This window comes from Catharus ustulatus, chromosome 18 (genome assembly GCF_009819885.2).
Source record: "Catharus ustulatus isolate bCatUst1 chromosome 18, bCatUst1.pri.v2, whole genome shotgun sequence".
NCBI classification, from domain to species: domain Eukaryota; kingdom Metazoa; phylum Chordata; class Aves; order Passeriformes; family Turdidae; genus Catharus; species Catharus ustulatus.
The window spans coordinates 11911874-11931973 of record NC_046238.1 but is presented as its reverse complement, the minus strand read 5'-3'; the positions used below and the strand labels follow the sequence as shown (position 1 = coordinate 11931973).

Sequence of the window (20100 nt, the reverse complement as noted above, 5' to 3'; positions counted from 1 at the left end):
GAAGAAATTTGCATCTCTTGGAAAAGACAGGAAATAATGTTGCAATAGAGCTAAAAAGGAAACATTAAAAACAGACTGCAAGCTCTTCTGTCTCATTCAGTTTTTCTTTTATAATATAATGTGAAACTCACTATTCTAGAATAGCACTAAGTAGAAACCTACTGGCAAATAGCTCAGAGAAGAGGATCAGAAATGCAAAAGAGCAACTGAAACATTTTAAGAAGATGATCCAAGGTAAAGAATTATTAAGAAGGCTCAATGACCAACAGTCATGAGGCTGGGGAAGCACAAGTCTAAAGTATTTGTCTGACAGGTACACAGAGGAAAAGCTAAATACATGGTTTAGTGTGATCCAAGCAGGTACAGACTAAAAACTTAACACCTCAAATTTGGAAAACAGTTTCCAGCATGAAAACAGAAAAAAAAGCATTGAAAGTGACATTTGCTGTGCAACAGTCCTGGAGATGTAATGGAGATTTCAGTGGAAAACATCCTAGTAACTTTAGGCAGGGAGAAGGAGATAGGATAATTCACTTCTTCCTGCTAAACTGAGGTATTCTTGCATGCAAAAGTGAAATGGCTGCTACAAAATAAAGCAGAGTCTGGAGAGCATCTCTGGTGTCTAAGGAACTGATTTTCAACCTGGTGCATCAGCTTCTGGGAATTACATCAGATGTTTTCACAGAAGAAAGAGTTTGTTTTGGAAATGTTTTTCTTGTTATGTAAGCAAGCTGGGAATAACGACTGATTATTGCACCCAGCAGTAAAAATAGGTTGTGAAGTTCATTGGAAATAGTCTAAATTTTTCCAAGTGACCAATAACAAGTATAGGATGACTTGTAAGTAAACACTTTGGATCATGCCACCTGCTTTCCTCTAACCACTGAAGAAAAAATGAATCAATATCACAAACTACAGCTCCTCTCCTTACATATGGAGGTGTCACTTGGGTTTGTTTTTAACACTTTGTCTTAGGACACATACCCTGAAAAAGCTTTTTGTAAACCAGATTTTATTTCTGGGCTTTTTTAGGGTTTTCATTATTTTCAGAATGGATACAGGAAACACAATCCACAGACGTGGGCTGTAAATGAACACTGGCACAGTAATTTCATCTCCTGACTTTTTATTTGCTGACTTTTTACAGCAAGGGTGCTTCAGTGAAGGAACTAACTCAAAATCAACATACACCACACAATCATTGAATGGGTTGGGTTGGAAGAGGCCTTAAAGATCATCTAGTTCCAGCCCCTGCCATTGCAGGGATGGCACCATTTAGATCAGGTTGCTCAGGGCCCAGTCAACCTGACCTTGAACTCAATCAGCTTCAGCACGTTCTTACAGAAGTTTTCACCATTAAAAAGTATTTGCTTCAATGACACCATTCAATACAAGCATTTAGTGCAAGCTATAGAAAGCTCTCCCTCTTTCCTGCTGCCTGGAGAAAATGAAGTGAGTAGCAAAGCTCTTAACTCAGAAACTGCTGGGCATAAAGACACCATTCACTTTTAACATGGAGAGGTCATCAAACCACTTATTTTATCCCCATCAGCATTTCCAACCTGCTTTCCCCACACACCTGACTGAGAACAGCCCTTACCCAATGCCAAATGATCCCCCTAAATCACTTCTCTCATGTAAGGCTCTTCTAGGCAGCAGTGAGAGCTGATCCCAGCCTTGCCACACACTCCCTCCACTCTGGATAAGAGCTGCCCATGTGGAAAGCCTGTGGATTTCCTATCTCTCAGGAGTTATGACTGCTATGGAACTATTTGCACAACAAAGGAGAAAGCTGAAAACAAATCTTCTGTGTGCATGAAGAGTCCAGTGCTCACCACAGTGGAAAATCAAGACCCTGATTTTAAGACATCTTTGTCATGACTTAGTCATGGTTCAGGAAAGGTCTGCACAACATGTGTCACTGGGGGTTTTTTGCTATGCTCTATTCCACAGAGAGAGCTTCAGACCTCACAGTTGAATCATTCATCCAATTTTAAAAAAATAATTACTAGACTTGCATAAAGAGGTGCATTACAACCTACACTCAGTCTCTGAAACACTTCCTTTTTCACTGGTTTCATGATTGGGCTGTATCCAAATACAAGGTTTCATTTTGGATGCTTTGGTTTGCAGAGTGCAAAAGCTGGGCTTCCTCCCAGGCCAGTGCATTGGCTGTCTGTGATAACAGCTGAGATGGCACACTGAGCCTCACCTCTCCTGAGACACTCCCACCCCCCTCAGTGCACCTCTGAAGGTATCACTGACTATTTAGAGGCTCCTGATGTGCTTACAAGCACAGAGGGCTGAGCCAGCTTGTGGGTGACTTAGAAATAAAGCTGAGAACAAGGTGAGCTGAAAAAGACCTGCTTGTGATCCAAAGATACCTAAATTAATTGTTAACACAAATATAAGCAAGGATAAAGTTCCAGAATTTTTTCAGGGGAGGTCACCCAACAGTTATCAAAAGCATTGGGCAAACCAGCACAGGTAAGTCCATTTGCTGAAATGTTTTCCCTCTTTATTCAGCTGTGCCTATGCAATGAGCTGTTTCTGACTGATAGCCTTGATAAACTAATATAGCTAATGACCCACCAGTATTTGCAGTCTTGTCTCTGGGAGAATATGAAGTACTTGTTCACTGTAACTTAGTTTTATTGAGGTCTCAAACCCCTGGAGTAGTAGGATGATATTGCATGTAGTGATCACTATATGTGAAAACCCTGTATGTGGGTAGGTATCCACAGGTACCTGTGAATACCTCTCAAGAATCTGGCTGACTGAAAAGCAAACCTCACCCTCCACTTCCTTGCTGAGTCCTGTTGAATAAGTGCCTGTTATTTGCCACCAAATTGTCTGTAGCCCAGTGCCTAGAGTTGAAGTAAAAATTTATTTATTCAGCTTGCTTGGACATCTGGCAAAAATATCTCTGTGGCATCCTGCAATCTGTAGTCAAAATACCAGAGTACAAGCTGCCTGCTGGTTTCACTATCAAACTGGAGGGGGTTTACCTGCCAAAACATGTGGGCAGTATGCTGCTGAGGTGAAGTCCTGAAACACTGGTTACAAGGATTTATAAGGCTATTATTTTCTGGTCACTAGTCACTGTATCGGCTGCCTACTGAAGACTGTTGAATATGAAAAACCAAAAGGAAACTTCTCTACAGAGCTGTAAAGTTCATAACACGAGCTATAGCTCAGTTGCTGTAGCAGCAGTAACTTCAGTGAATTGGCTATGGATCTGTAGCTGCTTGTTCAAGCACCCTTTCTGCATATCAACGAGCCCATATTCAGAAAATGTTTATTTTGCTTTGGGAGCGATGCTTTGAAGCTGTAGAAAAAAAAATGAAGTTTTGGTGCTTACAGAAAGGGCTCTGAGGACTCCCCAGCAAACCTTTCTCTATGCACTAGGACACCTGAACACGTTAAATTCTGATGTAAAATGGATGTGTTCTATCTCTCTTTAAAAAAACCCAATTTTTATCAATCTAGCAAACAAGTACTTGCTGTTGGGGGGGCAAGGGGTGTGTCTTGCATAACAGCTTCTGAATATAAAGCCAGAGGCCAGGGCTGGGATGCAGCTGGAGCAGGTTTGTGCAGCTGTGTGGAAGGGATCTGTAATGAGACTTAGAAATATACAGGGAACAACAAAGAGATTTTTCTGAAGAGGACACACAAGCTCTTCGTGCAAAGGAGGCAATAGGAAAGGGGGAGTGTCTTAGTTATAACACAGAGAGAAGGGAAGGATTTGGGTAGGCTGGAATGCAGAGCCTTCCTCTCACAGGAAACTGTACCATTTGGGAAAAATACGGATTTTTAATAAAATAGAGTTTCTTCCTACTGGAAATACTGTTCCAAGTATTTTTAAACTGCTCTATGAAAATATTAATTAATGCCTCAACTTGATTTTTCTTTTAATAGTGAAAAGTTGCTTCCTGGGTAGATGTTAAAGGCGTGGATGCACCTACATTTGGCATAAAGTCAAGAGCACACATGGTGTCTGGACAGGGGAGAGCAGGGCCAAGCAAGTGGTACCTCAGCAGGATCTCCTTGGCTTGTGCTGTACTGCTGTGGTCTGATGCACCTCACACCCAAACAAACTGCAAATGATGGCCAAGACTAATTACCCAGACAACTCCTGGTACTCAGGCTAGCTCGTTTTACCAAGAGGGTTAATTGCTGCCGAGTTCCAACGATGCACTGCTAATAAACGTGGGTAAGAACAGCACAGAAGGCAGATGAATGCTAGAGGAACTGATCCCTAGATTCCCCAGTGTGTGGATCTGACACTGTGTATTAGCAGCAGGGAAAATCGTGGCCTGGTCATTAATATTAACATAGATACTTTCTTCTGTTTTTCCTGGTATCAAGAACAAAAGCAGGATTAGGCTGTATTTTGTTTAATGAGGGGGGATGTTGGTTTAGGCCTCTGCTGTGTCAGTTCACATTTACCTCAGCAGGGAAGACTGCAGCAGGAGCCAGTGAGGTGCAAAATCTCTCTGGAACGCAATGCGGCAGCGGTGCCATTGCACACCCCCCTGCCCCTGAGCTTCCCACACAGCCAGGGAGAGCTGGTGGCTCAGAGGAGGTGCTGGAGATACAGGTCACTGAGCTCCTGGAGCACCTGGACTAGGAAGCCTAAAAGCTATGGAGCCTTTGTACTGCTTTGGACACAGCAGTGAATGCAAATCCAGACAGTAAGATGTCAACAAATGAAAGACTTGCATATGAAGAACATGCATGATTTTCACTGCAGTTTAGGTACATAAATGCCTTCCTGGATTTTCAAAACTTTTCTTAATACAGCAGAGAAAATAACATTCATTTTCTTCTTCCAACAGTATCTAGCAATACAGATCTCTCCTGATCAGGTGATGTCCTTTGGTGGCTCCACAGACCCTTGTGCTATGTGCCTTCTCTACAGCATTGGAAAAATAAGGGAGCAGGAGAACAAGGTCTACTCCAAATTGCTTTGTGACCTGCTGAACAAACAGCTGAAAATACCATCTGACAGGTGAGCTCATATGGCAACTTGTCTGTCTGATGTGACTTTCTACAGATTGTTAAAACTATTCATCCCAGGCTGGTCCTCCATTAATGTGCTGATTGACAAGTTTAAATGCCAAGTCAACTGAGCAACTCCCAGCTGAAAAGAAAAAAGGAGCCATTGCATGAGCTGCAGTGCTGATGTCCAGAAGCTGCAGAATTCCTTGGTTAGAATGATGTGGGTTCAGGCACTGTATGTACCTACAGATATGTAGGTACAAAAGATCAGGCACAGACACAATAACTTGGTCACTAGGAACTCCAGAATGGAAATGATGAGGCTTTAAAAGGGGCAGGAGGAAGGGAGTGTGAGGCCTGAGAAGGATGAAAGCCCAGGGGAGAGTCTGGCTGTGTGTCCTGGTGCAGGAGCACCCTGAGCAGCTGCAGCACTCTGCTCTCAGCTGTTAACGGTGCCCGTCTTCCTTTCCAGAATCTACATCAGCCTCTTTGACATCAGCCCCGGCTGTGTGGGCTGGAATAACACCACCTTCACTTGAGGTGCCCTGGGGTGCTCACAGCTCATTCCTGAACCTTGAGAACTGCAGCTCTAGTCACCTTGTGGCATCTGCCAAATGCAAAAGGCACTGGTATCTTAGTTGCTGGTGTTTAAACCCACTGCTGTTTAACATCTTGCCTGCTGCTTAAATGAAAATGCAGCAGAAGCCCTATGACTGAGACCTTCCTGTTACTCTGGGAAGAGCTGTAGTTGAGATGGGGGGCGCCTTTTCAAAATACTCTGGACAGAAGCTTTTCTTTCAAAAAAAGTTTAGTCATTTATGAGGATGTCTTTGCCCTGTCCATGCTCAAGAGCCAAATTTCAAGAAGAGATAAATATATCTTGACCTGGTTTCAAGATTTATTTAAGTTAAATGATGTGGCTACAAATGTTGCACACGGACCTCCCTTCAAAAGGAGCAAAAACATGATTACCTCTTATTTGAAAGGGATTGCAGTCCAGCTCCTCTTTAGGCCTAACACTACAGGGATATCTAGTTGAGTAGCAGAAATACTCGTGCTGTGAGTTCCCCAGGGCTCAGCATAGGCAGAGGGAGTGAGTGGAAAAAACCACTGCTCACTGCTGTGCCCTCCCCTTTCCATCCATTGAACAATTTGTAGTGACAGTGAAAATTAGAGCACAGCTCAGAATGAGGCAGAGGCACAGCAAGCCACAGTAAGCCATTCCTAGGGACTGAAGTGGTGAAATAATTATGAAAAGAAAATTTGCCTACAAATATTTGTTATTTAAGCCCTTGGTCAGATAAGATCCTTTGCATCCAAAGTAAAATAAAAGATTGAGTAGAGATGTTTCCTGAAATTCTATAGTTAGGCATATTGTGAGTTTCCTCTGGAAGACCAAACCTTATCACACCCCTGTTCTGAGCTCTGTTAACATCTCATTGTGTCCCTACCACAGCTTTGGTTTGCAGCCACAGACTTTAAACACAGACCTGCACCTCAAATAGCAAAAGTGCTTTGTTGGTATAACAAATGGAAACTGCTTTGGTTAAAACTTCTTTCTTAGGGAGACAAAAGAGAACGAAACTGGATGTCTCTCTATTGTGTGGCTGCATAGCCAGGGGCTGCCACTCTGATGGGCAGAGCAAGCACACCAGTGGGGATGTTACTCTCAAGTTTTTCTCCCTGCACAAGTAGAATTCTCACCCCACCTCCATGCAACAAATCTGGGAGGCAGGAAGGTGAGACGAATAAGTGGGACCATGCAATGGCAGGGAGCTGAGGGATATCAAAGGGAGGAAACCTCCCTTTAATCATTTCTTAGTGGTTGTTTTTAAGCACTGCTAATCACTAGAAAAGGAAGTGCTCCAGTTCTCAGCGTTATAACCTGTGTCACTGTAACGCACTCCCGCATGACACCGTCCCTTACTCCTCACTCAGGGCTCTGAGTGCTCACATGTACCATGTACATACGGGCAGCAGTGCGTGTTTGCCGTGTGTGCCATGGCTGCGTGGAGAAGGCTCTGGGCCTGATCCTCTTTAGCCTTCCTGTGAGTCATTCCGAGCAGCAGAGCAGCGCGGCCGCCGCCGGGGCAGGCAGCAGGCAGGGTGGGGAGCAGTGCCCTGCAGCCTACGTGCATCACATCACACAGCCCAGCATCCGGCTGCCTCTGCTGCTCTCACCTCCCGATGGGCACGCACCGCTTCTTTCCTAAGCAAAGCAGAATTCACTTCTGCCTTTTGCCAGTAGAGAAATAGGATGTGAAAATGGGGAGGCTGAGGAGCAATAGGTAATTTTTAATTGGACTGAAATATATTAGAGAATAATTAATACAGCAGCAAGGCAGACGTTTCTGCTTACACCGAGCTAAAGCTGTACCCACAGTTAAAGCAAAACCGCTCCAAACGTTACTTTATTTTGCAAAAGTAAAAAATTCTCGGAGACAGGGCAAGTATTCCTTTTTGCAACTGCAAAGCTGAGGCCGATATCCCTCTCTGGCCCCGATCCCGCAGAAACCAGTGAGAGTGCTACAACAGTAGCATCACATGCGCTGATACCAGGTTATGCATGAGCTGCCCAGCGCGCCCGGACTCCATTCCCGGAAGGAGCCTGCAACACACCCTCAAAAGATGCTCAGTGGCAATAACAAAGCCAAGGAATAAGGGGGGAGGGGGAAACCTCAGGTCGAGAGGCTGATAGGGGAGGGGTCTGCACACGCAGCGAGGGCTGCAGAGCGCGGTGCTGGTGCGGGCTGCAGGCTGTCCCCGCCCCGCTCCCTCCCCTCCCGTCCCTGCCGGGCGGGGCCGCTCCACGTCCGGGCCGGCCCCGCGCACTAAAAGCGCCGCTGACGCCTCCCCGCTCCACTGTGCTGGTCCCGCCGCTCGGTTACGCTTCCGTCACCGGCCCCGCCGCCCCCGCCGCCGCCACCATGCCCATGTTCACCATCTACACCAATGTCTGCAAGGACGCCGTGCCCGACAGCCTGTTGGGCGACCTCACCCAGCAGCTGGCCAAGGCCACTGGCAAGCCCGCGCAGGTGAGGGCGGGCGCGGGGCGAGCACGTGCGCGGCGGGGCCCGGCGGGAGGGGCGGCGGCGGAGCGGGCCTGGGGCATCGCCGCCCCCGCGGCCCCTGGGCGGGCCGGCCGCGGCCGCCGAGGGAGCAGCTGCGGCTCAGGAGCTCCAGCTGCGGCTCAGGAGCCCCTCCGGAGGCAGGAGCCTGTGCCCGTCCCACCCCGCTGGGCCGTGCCTGGCGCAGCGGCCGGGCCTGCAGGAGCGCGGCGCTCACGTAGCCGGGGATGTGCTGCGCTTGTGCCGGCGGAGCTGCGCAGTGGCACGGACCCACCCGGGCAGAGCTCGGACAGAGCGGGCAGCTCCCGGCGGTTCAGCAGCCCCAGGAGCAGGAGCCCGATAAGGCCGAATCGCTGCCCGGCTCTCCGGCAGGCCCGGCCTCTCGCTCCGTGATTTGGGGCTGGGAGCCCTGGCACGCAGGCACACTTTGGGCCTTTGTGTCGCTCCGCCCCGTGCGGTGGCGAGGCTGTGGCGGGCAGGAGTGCCTGCCTCTCTGGCGGCGTTCTGCACACATCACCGCCTTCCCAAAGCTGAGAGCCGGGCCGGGGCTCCCCGCAGCCCCCGGGGCCGTGCCCCCCGTGGGGGCTGCGGGGCCTGAGCCTCCCCTGAGCCTGGGGAATGCGCAGACACCAGCACTGAAGAGCTGCCTGACCCCAATACACCCGCCCTGCTTAGTGTTGGTACCTAAAGCAGATTTTCGTCAGGAGAGGGCAGTCCAGACAGCCTGTAACACAGTGTTTCCCTCCCGCAGTACATAGCTGTGCACATCATACCTGATCAGATGATGTCCTTTGGGGGCTCCACTGATCCCTGCGCGCTCTGCAGCCTCTACAGCATCGGCAAAATCGGAGGGCAGCAGAACAAGACTTACACCAAGATGCTGTGCGATCTGATCTCGAAGCACTTGCACGTATCTGCAGACAGGTAAGGCTGGTGCACAGTTTATCGGACTTTCTGAAACTGCTTTTGAAAAGTCTATTTAAAATTTTTAAAAGCTGGGAATAAGTCCATGTGTTTTAGAAAACACCAGGTGATTGCTTGCAGTGCTTTCACGTCCACATAAGAATTCGGTGCCTGCCTCTTTACCTGGAGAGTCCTCTGTTCAATGGCTTTCTGCTCTGAGAGTAGGGAAAAACACCAGAGCACTGACAAGTTGCCCAGTGTGTCTTTTGCCTCTGAGGTGTTGTGTCTTGTTTCCCTCTGGGGAAGAAAGGCTGAAAGCATGAGCAAGAAGCAGTAACAGGCTGGAGCTGAGAGACAGAAGTAGAAGGCAGCAGGCTGTGAGCAGCTCCCTTGCAGGCTGCAGAGTTCGGGAGAGGTCTGTGTATAGGTGTGAAGAATGGGAAGAACCTGGTGCCATGAGAGTTGAAGGGAGACAGCCAGAGCCCAGCCTGAGGGCCTGCTTAACTCTCCAAGGCTGCCAGTCTGTGACACGTGAGGGACTGCAGTACTCAGAAACAAAAGGGGCTGATCTCTGCAAATTCTTGGCAGGTTGCTAAACAAAAGTTGTCTGGTGTCTGGACAGTCCCTGACTGCAGGAGAATCTGTATTTTGAAAAAAAAGAGAAAAAGTACAATTTTGAGGACTGAGAAATATTGACTGTTTAGAGGTTCCACCAGATTTTTGGCAAAGATGAAGCTTGATGTTTTTTTAAGCAGAAGAATGGGAAGCACTGTCCCCTGTTGTGTTGTCCCAACTTACATAAATGAGTTAATAAGGTTGCTATTATTTCCTCCTGTACCTCTTCTGCAGGATCTACGTCAACTACTTTGACATGAATGCTGCCAACGTGGGCTGGAACGGCTCCACCTTTGCGTAGAGCTCTCCTGTCTGTCTGAAGAGGCTGTTCCTGGACTCCCTTCACCCTGCCCTGTAGAGACCACAGCACAAATGGCCCCGTGTTGCACTTTGTGCACTCTCACAGATTGATGGCTCCTTGCTAGTGTGTTTAAATATTGCTGCTTCAACATTCCTCTGTTTTCTCTGTGTAGAAAACAAATAAAGATTTAGAAGTAAGCTGTGTGGTGTAGGCTTTGGCAGGTTGGGGATGGAGTTGGGCAATTGCTAGCATGTGTGTTTCATTCTGATCCCAAAGCAAACAAAAGGCATGGTTTGGGTTTGCCCATTTCTTAGTATTTCACACTATGGTGGTGGTGCCTGGAGCTGGTTCCTGACAGCGCTCCACTGATTTTTACCTTGCTGTGGGTACGGCTGTAGGTGTGTTCGGGGCTGCTTGTTGCTCTGAGGTTTGTGTCTGCTATTGCTGCAGTCCTTTGACCAGCCCTGTGCTTGCTGCTTCAGGGCAGCTTTCCTCTGAGGATGTGTGTGGCCAAACAAGCAAGGAAGGAGTGCTTTTGCTCGCTGAGGGGAAATGCTGTTATCCACATTGCTTACACTGCCTGCTCAGTGCTATGGGGAGAGGAGAACTTCAGTGTGCTCTGCCAGCTTGTCCTGCACTGATGCTGTGCCCTCTCCCATCATGTCCCTCACTGGTGCTGTGCTGTCCCAGTCTGTCCCTCACTGGTGCTGTGCCCTGTGCCAGCCTGTCCCTCGCTGGTGCTGTGCCCTGTCCCAGCCTGTCCCTCGCTGGTGCTGTCCCAGCCTGTCCCTCGCTGATGCTGTCCCAGCCTGTCCCTCGCTGGTGCTGTGCCCTGTCCCAGCCTGTCCCTCGCTGGTGCTGTGCTCTGTCCCTCACTGATGCTGTCCCAGCCTGTCCCTCGCTGGTGCTGTGCCCTGTCCCAGTCTGTCCCTCACTGATGCTGTCCCAGTCTGTCCCTCGCTGGTGCTGTGCCCTGTCCTAGCCTGGTGCTGTGCCCTGTCCCGCCCCGAGGCTCCCCGGCTGCGGTTCCCGTCCCTTCCCTCAGCATTTTCCCGCCGTCCCCTCAGGGTCCCCGCAGGGCACGCGCGGCGCTGCCCCCGCCCTTCCACCCCCGGCCGGCAGGGGGCACCCGCCCCGCGCCCTCTGGAGGCTTCCGCCGCTGCCTCGCGCGGCGTGATGACGTCATCTGCGTGCGCCGGCGCGGCGCGGCGTGGCCATGGCGCTGTTCTGTATCCAGAGGTACCGCGGGCACGGCCCCGCTCCCTGCTCCTGTCCCGCTCCCGTTCTCCTCCTACACCCGCACCCTGCCCCTGTTCCGGGCGCTGCCTCGACCCGAGCTCGAGCCGGGAGTGTCTGTCCGGAGGCCTGTGCGGGACCTCCGGGCAGACCCCCTCCTGCTCGTGGCTGAGGGGGTTTGTGTGGGCTGTTCCAGGTACGGCGGGGAGGACGAGCAGGATGAGGAGGTTGAGGCGGAGGACCGGGCTCGGCTCCTGCTGGAGCGGCTGCAGCAGCAGGCGAAGGCCCGGGAGCTCAAGAAGCAGCGAGAGGAGCAGTCCCAGGGAAGGGAAGGAGCGGGGCTGAGCCCCGGGGGGGAGCCCGAGGGAAAGGGGAGGAGGAAGAGGGAGAGTGAAGAGCAGCCCAGTGCGCTTAGACGGAAGAAGCTAAAGACAAAACAGCAGCCCCGCAGCTCCTCAGAAGAAAGGGCTAGTACCGAGGAAGCAGCAGGTGGCAGCAGCCCCACAAAGAAGAAGAAAGCAAATAGAAGAAAATCGAAAGTGCAGCAAGAGAGGACTGAAGCAGGTGAGAATAAAGTGAGGCTGTAGGATTTCAGTTCATTGTGGTTAACAATTTCCACAGAAAAGCGGACACGAGTTGCTCTTTGAATACCTTACCCAGTTTACCTGATTTTGTTTTCATCTTCTTAATATGTTCCAAATTTCTTTTTGTTTGAGGGAAGGCCCTGTACAAACTCTGAGGATCAGTTTAGTGTAAGGGAAGGAGGGAAGCATGTCACATCACCTCAGTCTTGTTGCACCTATACCAACAAAGAAATGTTTGACTTCTGCACTGGGATTTAGGAAAAAAGAACTTGCAAGGACTTGTTGCTGAAGTCCTGTGTTGTAATATTGCCAAATCCCTTCAACGTGGTATGCTCTGACCTGTAACTTTGTGTTGCTGTTACGCAAATTCCAGATTCTGAGGAAGATATAAAACAGGAAAACATAAACAACTTTAAAAACAAGTCTCATAAAAGGAAGAAGACAGATGAGGAAACACAAGGAGATGAAACAGGGGAGAAAGAGAGCAGTGAAAAAGCTGAAGGAAATCAAACTGCAAAGGAGGAGCTGCCCTTAGTAGCCTCAGGGGAGGAGGCAGATTGTCCACCCTCCAGTATGATGATTATTGGAGACTACGACGCAAAACCAGTGCAGAAGGTAACCAGCTTGACTGAATTTTGGTGTGCTGGTTAGGAAAAGAATGCTTCTTACAAGTTTATTTTATGTGTGGTATTGCTGTATTCTCCTTTCCCTCACCTCAGGTCCAGCCCTTCTTACCACAGTGGCTTGCTGAACCCAAACGGGTGCAGAAACGCATCAGAGATAATCTGTGTCCGATCGGAGACGTCCCAGGAATCCATCCCCGGCTGCTGAAAAAGCTGCAGATGAATGGAATAGACTCCTTTTTTCCAGGTGCCTTGATAGTGCTTTTGTTTCTTTCTGAAGGGGCTTACAGAGCTCCTGCAGTCTGGTGCTGTATATTTTATGTAGGTAGTGAAGTAAAACACAGGACAAAATGTAAGGCATGAAAAGGGATTGTAGCAGTTTTAACTCTTCTTTCTCAAAGCTTTTTCTAGGCTGAGTAAAGGTTTGTTACCTACTCATAAATACAGCTTGGAGTAATAGCTCAGAGCTGCCCAAAGAGGGAAGTCCTACCTGTGTCCTCACAGTTTTCCTCCTTATGCCAAGCTTGTGCTTTAGCTCCTTACTTTCCACTGTCTCTGCTGCTCATCAGAGCTTTCTGGGAACTCACTCAGCTCATTAAAGCAAAAACATCCAAACAAAAACAGGAAATCTCTTTGTTTTCTGTTACTTTGCCAGTTCTGCAAACAAGTACAGTAAATGCCAGTTCTTAAATAAGAAGAAAGAACAGCTGTGTGCAAGGACAAGGTTAGAGGGTGATGTTCAGTCCAGCTGAGCCTGGAGACTTAGGCTGTGTCAGAGACCTGTCAGGGTCATGTTGGGAAGCCAGCACACATCTTCTCATTTTAGAAATGTTTTTATATAATATTTCCAGTAATTGGTGAGTTCATTAAGCATACAGTTTGTGTTTATTTCTGGTTTTGCTCAGTCCAGGCAGAGGTGATTCCTGCCATTCTCCAGAGTGCCTCCAATGGGTACCTGATGGGGCGGGGGGGATACCGCCCCAAGGACATCTGTGTCTCAGCACCCACAGGCAGTGGGAAGACCCTGTCTTTTGTCATACCCATTGTACAGGTGAGTTTATCCTCAGGGAAGTATCTCTAGAGGAAATGCTGGCATTGCTTTTGTTCAAGCAAAACCTGAACTTAAAAGTAGGTCAAAAAGCCAAGGAATTTGTGGACATAAGGCAGCAGATTTTCAGCTCAGAGCTGTCTGAGCGAGCTTCTTGTCAGCATCCCACTCCTTTTCTCAGACAGCAGGCACAGCATGAAGAGTTGGAAGGGTGGAGGGAGAAAAATGGAAACATAAAACTGTGAGAATGTGTCAAGCCCATCTTCTCTCGTTAGGCTCAAGACCCCTGTTCTCCCCCGTTCTTTCAGGGACTCACTTGGCCTTTGTGTTGGCAGGTTCTGTTAGATCGAGTGGTTTGCCACGTACGAGCTCTGGTTGTTCTGCCCACCAAGGAACTGGCACAGCAGGTATGTGGCTCCTCACCCTCTCTGAGCAGAGCTGGGCTGAGGCTGGTGCCAGTACTTTGGCTGTTCTGTGGAGCAGGCAGAAGACCTGCCAGGGGGTTTGATGCTGTTCATGTAATGGGAAGTATTTACTGCAGCTGACAAAGCCCATCTCTTTGCAGGTGAGTAAAGTGTTCAACGTTTACACTGATGGGACAGGTCTGAAGGTTGCTTTGATTACTGGCCAGAAATCTTTTGCAAAGGAGCAGGAGATGCTTGTCCAGAAAAAGTAGGTGAAAAGGTATTATGATGAAGTTTATAGACATTGCAAGCTAGTTAATCTCATTAAGGTGGGGTCAAGATATAGACTGTTGCAACACAGCATCATGCTATCATGATTTTGGATAATGGGTTTATACACTGGACTCTGGTGGTTCTGTCCTTGTCACAGTGCTTGTTACTACCCCTGTTTCCCTCTTTTGTGATTGGAATGCTTTACTAGAGTTTTGGGGTTCTTCACCAGCAAATGCTCAGAATATGAATGTTTGCCTTGTGCCCATGGGTATATATGACTGTGGGATTTTGCTGCAATTAAAGTTTCTTGAAAAGCAATGGAGAATGGAACTTCCTCTTTAAAATAACAGTGGAGACAGGTGTTTGGTGTCCACCACTGCCCCTGCATGCTCTGCAGTGTCAAGTCCATAAGTGAATTTTGTTACTCTTCTGTTAATTGAGTGGTAGGAAAACCTTACAGTCTGCTTCTTAAGGTCTCTGCCACAGGCTTTGTTGTCAAGAGAGAGACTTACTGATGGGCTGCTTGTCCTTTCAGAGTGACAGGCTACTGCAGCCTGGCTGACATCGTGGTGGCCACTCCAGGGAGGCTCACGGATCACATTAACCAGACCCCAGGCTTCAGCCTGACACAGCTTCGCTTCCTGGTGAGTCACCTCCACAGCTCTCCCATCTGAGTGTCTGCTACAGCAGTAATTCCTGCTTGCTTCTTGTGTGAAGCATAAATACCTCTCTGTTGGAACTGTTGTGTGGGCCTGCCTGCACTCCAGATTGTGGAGGGAGCAGTCACAAGATGAGATGTTTGATTCCAACTCGTGACACCCAAGCATCCACCCACTTCCCCTTCTCTCTTAGGCTCTTGCAAACTTGGAGTAAGGATGAGCAAGGAAAGCAATTCTCTTGATTAGCAGCTTCCATTATCTTACCTTCTGGCTCACTGGTTACAAATACAAGGGGAAGTAAAAGCTCCCAGTATTTAACAAGTAGTGGTTTTTGTCTTTGTGGATTCAGATCGTGGATGAAGCTGACCGTATGATTGATGACATGCACCAGAACTGTCTGAACCAAATTGTCAAAGCTGCATTCCAAGGACAAAATGACTCTGGCTCCAACATGCTTTTTCAGAGGACTAAACCAGGGCCTGTAACAGCAGCCAGGTAAGTTACAGAGTGCATTTCTTTGAACTGGTAGTATGGATACCAGCACCTGGGTGTCACTGCCCTGCTCCACTGTACTCTGCTGCACAGACTCCCAAAGCTTGGTTCCTCTGAGAAATGTCTGCCAAAATAAGGCAAACAGCTGATGCTAGAGGATGTCCTTCAGACTAAGTATTGTATTCTCCAGGCTTTCCTTATTTAGACTAAAGGAGCATCAAAGAATACACAAATATTGCAAATCTGTGATCCATTTGCACAGTAACTGTAGTAATGCCCTCTGGCAAAGCTGAGTAATGGATTTGGAGGAAAACCTTTGCAATTAACTATCTGCAGCTGCTGGTTTTGTACAGCAGTGGCAGAGATGTGTCAGAAACTGAGATGAATGACCAAGGAAGGACATGACTAGAATGAGGACAGGGGTTACCAGGGTGCAAGGACTTGTGCAGGAGTAATGGATTGGAGTTGTGCATTTGACTGAGAATGCTCATCAGTTCTGTCTGTGAACTCCACCATAAATCAAGGGGGGAAAAGAACCTACAGGAAAGGCCCAGTGCAGCAAAAGAGCATAGAAGAGCATTCATTGCTTCCCTTACATCACGTGAAGGCACTTAGGGTGAAATTCCTTTTCCCCATCCTCCTCAAAGCTCAGTTTCTGTGTATTTTCTTTCAGTTCCTGCTCTCCTCAGATACCCTTACAGAAACTGCTGTTTTCAGCCACACTGACCCAGGACCCAGAGAAATTGCAGCAGCTGGATTTATTCCAGCCTCGTCTCTTCACATCTGTGTATTCTGAGAAAAATAGAGATGGAACAGAAACTGAGCAAGAGACTAATCATAAATACACACTCCCTGAGGGGCTCTCGGTATGATGGGAATTCTTTTGAATAAGTTATTCTTGAAGATTTGTTTAATTCTGGACTATGTAGTTGTGGTTTTACCCTAAAATATCTTGCCTGTTGTTTCCTTGCAGAAGTGGCTTTGGGAGATATATGACCCAGAGAGCTGTACCTTTGCACACTTGTTTTCTCATTACTTAATGGTCATTTGGTTAAGACTTGATTTTTTTTTTTAAATTAATCTCTCTTCATGTGGAATTAGGTTTAGTTTTAGCAGCAATGGGGAGTGGAATTAGGAAATCATAATAATGTAATAGCACCTATCAATTGTCCATGCATCTAACATTCATTTCAAGACATGCATATACAGACCAGCCTGTAGGCAGGAAGGCAGTGCATGCTGTTACTTGCCATGGAGATGTAAGAGCATTAGAGCAACTCAGGTCTCCTGTCTCCACTCATGTTGTATCCTGCCAGACTGTTTATGGTAAAAGGGGTGGCTTTATGGACTCTGCTTTTGCTGCTGTTAGTCAGCTATGAAACATGCAAGCTTGTCTAGGTCATGGACAGGTAGTGGGTTTCAGGGAAGATAGTCTTGGCAAGAAGTAACTTTTCTCTCTGAACTCCTTCCCTGTGGTCTGCAGCAATGTTATGTGCCTTGTGACCTGAATTCCAAGCCTCTGCTCCTCTTGTATTTCATGCTGACGATGAAATTCACCCGTGTGTTGTGCTTTACCAACTCCAGGGAAGCCTCTCACAGGTAACCATTAAGGAGATCACTGTTGTAGGAATCTCTGCTAAGGGATCTTACAGAGGTAAGGAAATCACAGTTTCCCTCCCATTTACCTGCAGGTTGTTCCTGCTGGTTCAAGCCTTTGGTGGAATTACGGTGGCAGAGTTTTCTTCTCGGTTACCTCCAAATGAGAGAAGGAGAACCATGAAGGAGTTTGAACAAGGAAAAATACAACTGTGAGCATCTTAAACTAGTTTCCTGCATGTTTTCCAGCACAGGCTATTTCCAGTGTAAAAAGCTAAACAGAACAGAGGACACAGTTACATGGGGTCTTCTAAAACAGAGCATGCAGGAGTCTGTTGGAGATGGGTGTGAGACTTGGACTTGTGACTTTGCAGTGTTTATCCTTCATGTGACTCAGCCTGTTCTAATCTAGCTGAAGTGTAAATTTCTATGTGTTATTTTCTATCAAGCAATAATTACAAATGGGTGTTCATAGAGTTGTCCAAAACACACGGGTTTGCAAATCTGGAGTTTAATGTTTGTGCTTTTGGGCACATAATGTGTTTGCTTGGGCATCTGGTAAGGCAGAAATGGATGTTGGTGCTGAAATTGTATTTAGTGCTAGAGCTTCCCACTGAAGCAATCCCTGCCCAGACCAGCATACAGCTCTACTTCTATCCATGTGTTTGATTTGCATTGTGGTTTTGAGAGATTGTATCTGTGAAGTGTCTCTGAGGAAAAGGTAAATGCTTATTTTCTGGGTGTTCTTTTTATCCAAAGCTGGTGGATAAATTCCTCCTTGACTCCTGGGATTTCTCACCTCACTATTTGTGTTCTGCGCTTGTATGGAATGTTCAGATTCCTTAGAGATTTGTAAGCTCCAGTGAGCTGGGAGGTGTCTGGCATGTTTGGATGTTGGATCCCAAAAACTCCCAGTTTTTGGAGAACTTGGGAACACCCAGAAACTTTTCATGCTCAGCAGATGGTGACAAGCTTGGAAGTCTGTGGGCAGCTAGTAAGGCCAGTGACAATGAGGAATAATTTGCAGTGCTGCTGCCAGGCTTAGAGGCAGAAGCTGACTGCCCAGTTTAAACAGAGATTACCAAGAGTTGTTCTGCATTCACTTGTGTTTTATTTGTGTGTGTAGTGCCTGAGATGTTACCTGAAAATTACTGTTTGTACATTTACAAACAGGTTAATCAGCACAGATGCCACAGCCCGAGGGATTGATGTTAAAGGAGTGAATTATGTGATAAACTATGATGCCCCACAGTTCATCAGGACCTACATTCACCGGTAAGAACAGGAACAAAAGGAAGATGTCTGAGCTTGGTTTGCTTTAAGATATTTAGCAAAGGTGACTTTAAAAGGCTTTTAGCTTTTTTAACTTTAGTATGCAAATAGCTTTCTAGCAAAAATTAAGTCTAGCATTGCTTGAAATCAGACTTTCTTAAAACTGGAGAATTTCAGCATCAGAATCTTGGGGTTGATAGTGGCAGTGACCATGGGGCTAACCTGACTTGAAGCTACTTTCTCTGTTTTCAGGGTTGGAAGAACAGCTCGTGCAGGAGAAGCAGGTGTTGCTTTCAGCTTGGTCCTTAGAATTCAGGTGTGTCTTTGGTGTGGGATTCATGGGATAAGGATGCATGCAGGGGCATAAGGATAATTAAGTTCATGCTACTTCCCGCCTTTTCCAGTCAACTGAACTTTGTGCTTGGAAACTTCAGTTATTTCCTGACTAAGCAGCATGTTCCCAAATGTGCACATTTTGTAGCTGATAGGCAGTGGGGTGTCTCACCTCCAGTTCTGTCTTGTGCAGGAGCGGCGCTTTCTGCGCATGTTGAGGGATGCTGGCATCCAAGATATCAAGAAACACCCAGTGAAGGGCAACTCATTGAAGCCATTGGTGGAGCAATATGAGGGAGCTCTGTGTAAGCTTGAGAAGACAGTCAAGGTAATTGAAATGGGGAAGAAAATAAACTGTGCGAGTTGCGCTTGGATTTTTTTATTGCAATTCATGGTTAGCACAAGTATTAGTGTCCAGGATCCTTGCCTTTGTCTGAGACAGTCCCAACTCAGTGTGAAGGCAGCATATGTGGGTACATTGTTGTGGAATACTCAGAAAGGGTGGGGAGGGGAGAAAGAGGCTGTCCAAGTTAGGCAGTGTTCCTGGAGGAGTTTGAAAGACGTGTAGATGTGGCACTTGGGGATGTGATTTAGGGTTTGGCTGTGCCAGGTAAATGGTTACATTCAATGGTCTTAAGGGTCTTTTTCAACCTAAACAATTCTGATTTTTGGTGGGTTTTTTCTATTCTGCCCTTCTCTTTACCTCTGTCGCTGGGATATTGTCAGCTACCCAGAGGACTGCAAGCAAAATGCAGAGACTAAAGTTTTTTGTCATTACAGAGGTTAAGACTGTAATGTACAGCTGTCTGCAGGCCCTTTTTTATACACTAGTGTGGAGTTGAGAACTTTGAGACAAAAGCAGGGTAGCATTTACCTTGCTAGATGGGTAGACTAGGGATCCTTAATAGACTTTGTGCTGCATGATTTGGGCAAGTGTTCTGCTCTCTAACCTGAGAACTCATAAATACCCGATCCTGCAAAATTATGATTTTGAGTAGACTAGGACTGTTTGAGAACTGAGACAGGATGATTGTCCTGTTCCTCCCTGAAGTTTCTTCTGTGAGACTGTGAGATAGGGGCATCTTCAGTCACCTTCTCAACTTTATTTTTGAACAGAATGAGCGAGCACAGAAACGAGCCTGAAGGAGTGGAAGCTGGGATGGCTGATGTGGCACTGAAGCTGCCGTGTGGACAGGCCATGGACTGTTCCCCAGCACAACAGCACTGAGTCATGGTCCCTCAGGGGTCAGTTCCTCAACCTTATCAAGTAGGAAGTCAGCTGTTACAAGCCTTATTCCTCTTTCAAGGAAACTGTGAACAGAGTTCAGTTGCTGCTTTATTAAACAAAAAAAAGATAAATGTTGAGATACAGGTTGTCTTGAAGAGGACTTTGTATTGTATCCTGCTGGCATATGCAGAATTACCAGCAGCTCTTGAGCATGGCCTGATGGAACTGCTGCCCTGCGATGGTGAGGGCTGGGCTCTCACTTCTGTCTGTCTGCAAATGCATGAGGACCTGTGCAGTGCCTGTCGCAGAAATGTGTTTGAAGAGCTGCTCTAGGCTGCAGTGACTCCAACTTTTAAGTAAATAATAAATAAATATTATATATATTTTTAAAACAGTGTCTAGTAAAGATTCCTGGGCTCAGGAATTGGACTTGATGATCCTTGGTTCTTTCCAACTCAGGATAT

The 20100-nt window shown here is 47.4% G+C and overlaps 3 protein-coding genes across 3 annotated transcripts; all 3 read left to right on the top strand.

Moving 5' to 3' along the window:
• The first annotated feature begins 271 nt into the window (after nt 1-271).
• LOC117004858 (macrophage migration inhibitory factor-like) lies at nt 272-5540 on the top strand. The gene is given in 5 exon segments (XM_033075981.1): nt 272-298; nt 2381-2429; nt 2432-2487; nt 4839-5011; nt 5474-5540. Coding segments are annotated over 5 exon segments (372 nt in total).
• A 2270-nt stretch (nt 5541-7810) lies between these two features.
• LOC117004988 (macrophage migration inhibitory factor) lies at nt 7811-10085 on the top strand. Its single transcript, XM_033076200.1, has 3 exons — nt 7811-8036; nt 8821-8993; nt 9822-10085. Exons 1-3 carry the CDS (start codon nt 7929-7931, stop codon nt 9886-9888), a joined length of 348 nt encoding a protein of 115 aa, XP_032932091.1. The 5' UTR covers nt 7811-7928; the 3' UTR covers nt 9889-10085.
• A 970-nt stretch (nt 10086-11055) lies between these two features.
• On the top strand, nt 11056-20065 carry DDX51 (DEAD-box helicase 51). Its single transcript, XM_033075825.1, has 16 exons — nt 11056-11127; nt 11321-11688; nt 12082-12323; nt 12428-12578; nt 13237-13382; nt 13715-13786; nt 13945-14051; nt 14592-14700; nt 15065-15210; nt 15881-16073; nt 16691-16806; nt 16899-17015; nt 17977-18078; nt 18328-18391; nt 18602-18736; nt 19525-20065. Exons 1-16 carry the CDS (start codon nt 11105-11107, stop codon nt 19549-19551), a joined length of 2118 nt encoding a protein of 705 aa, XP_032931716.1. The 5' UTR covers nt 11056-11104; the 3' UTR covers nt 19552-20065.
• The last annotated feature ends 35 nt before the right edge of the window (nt 20066-20100 follow it).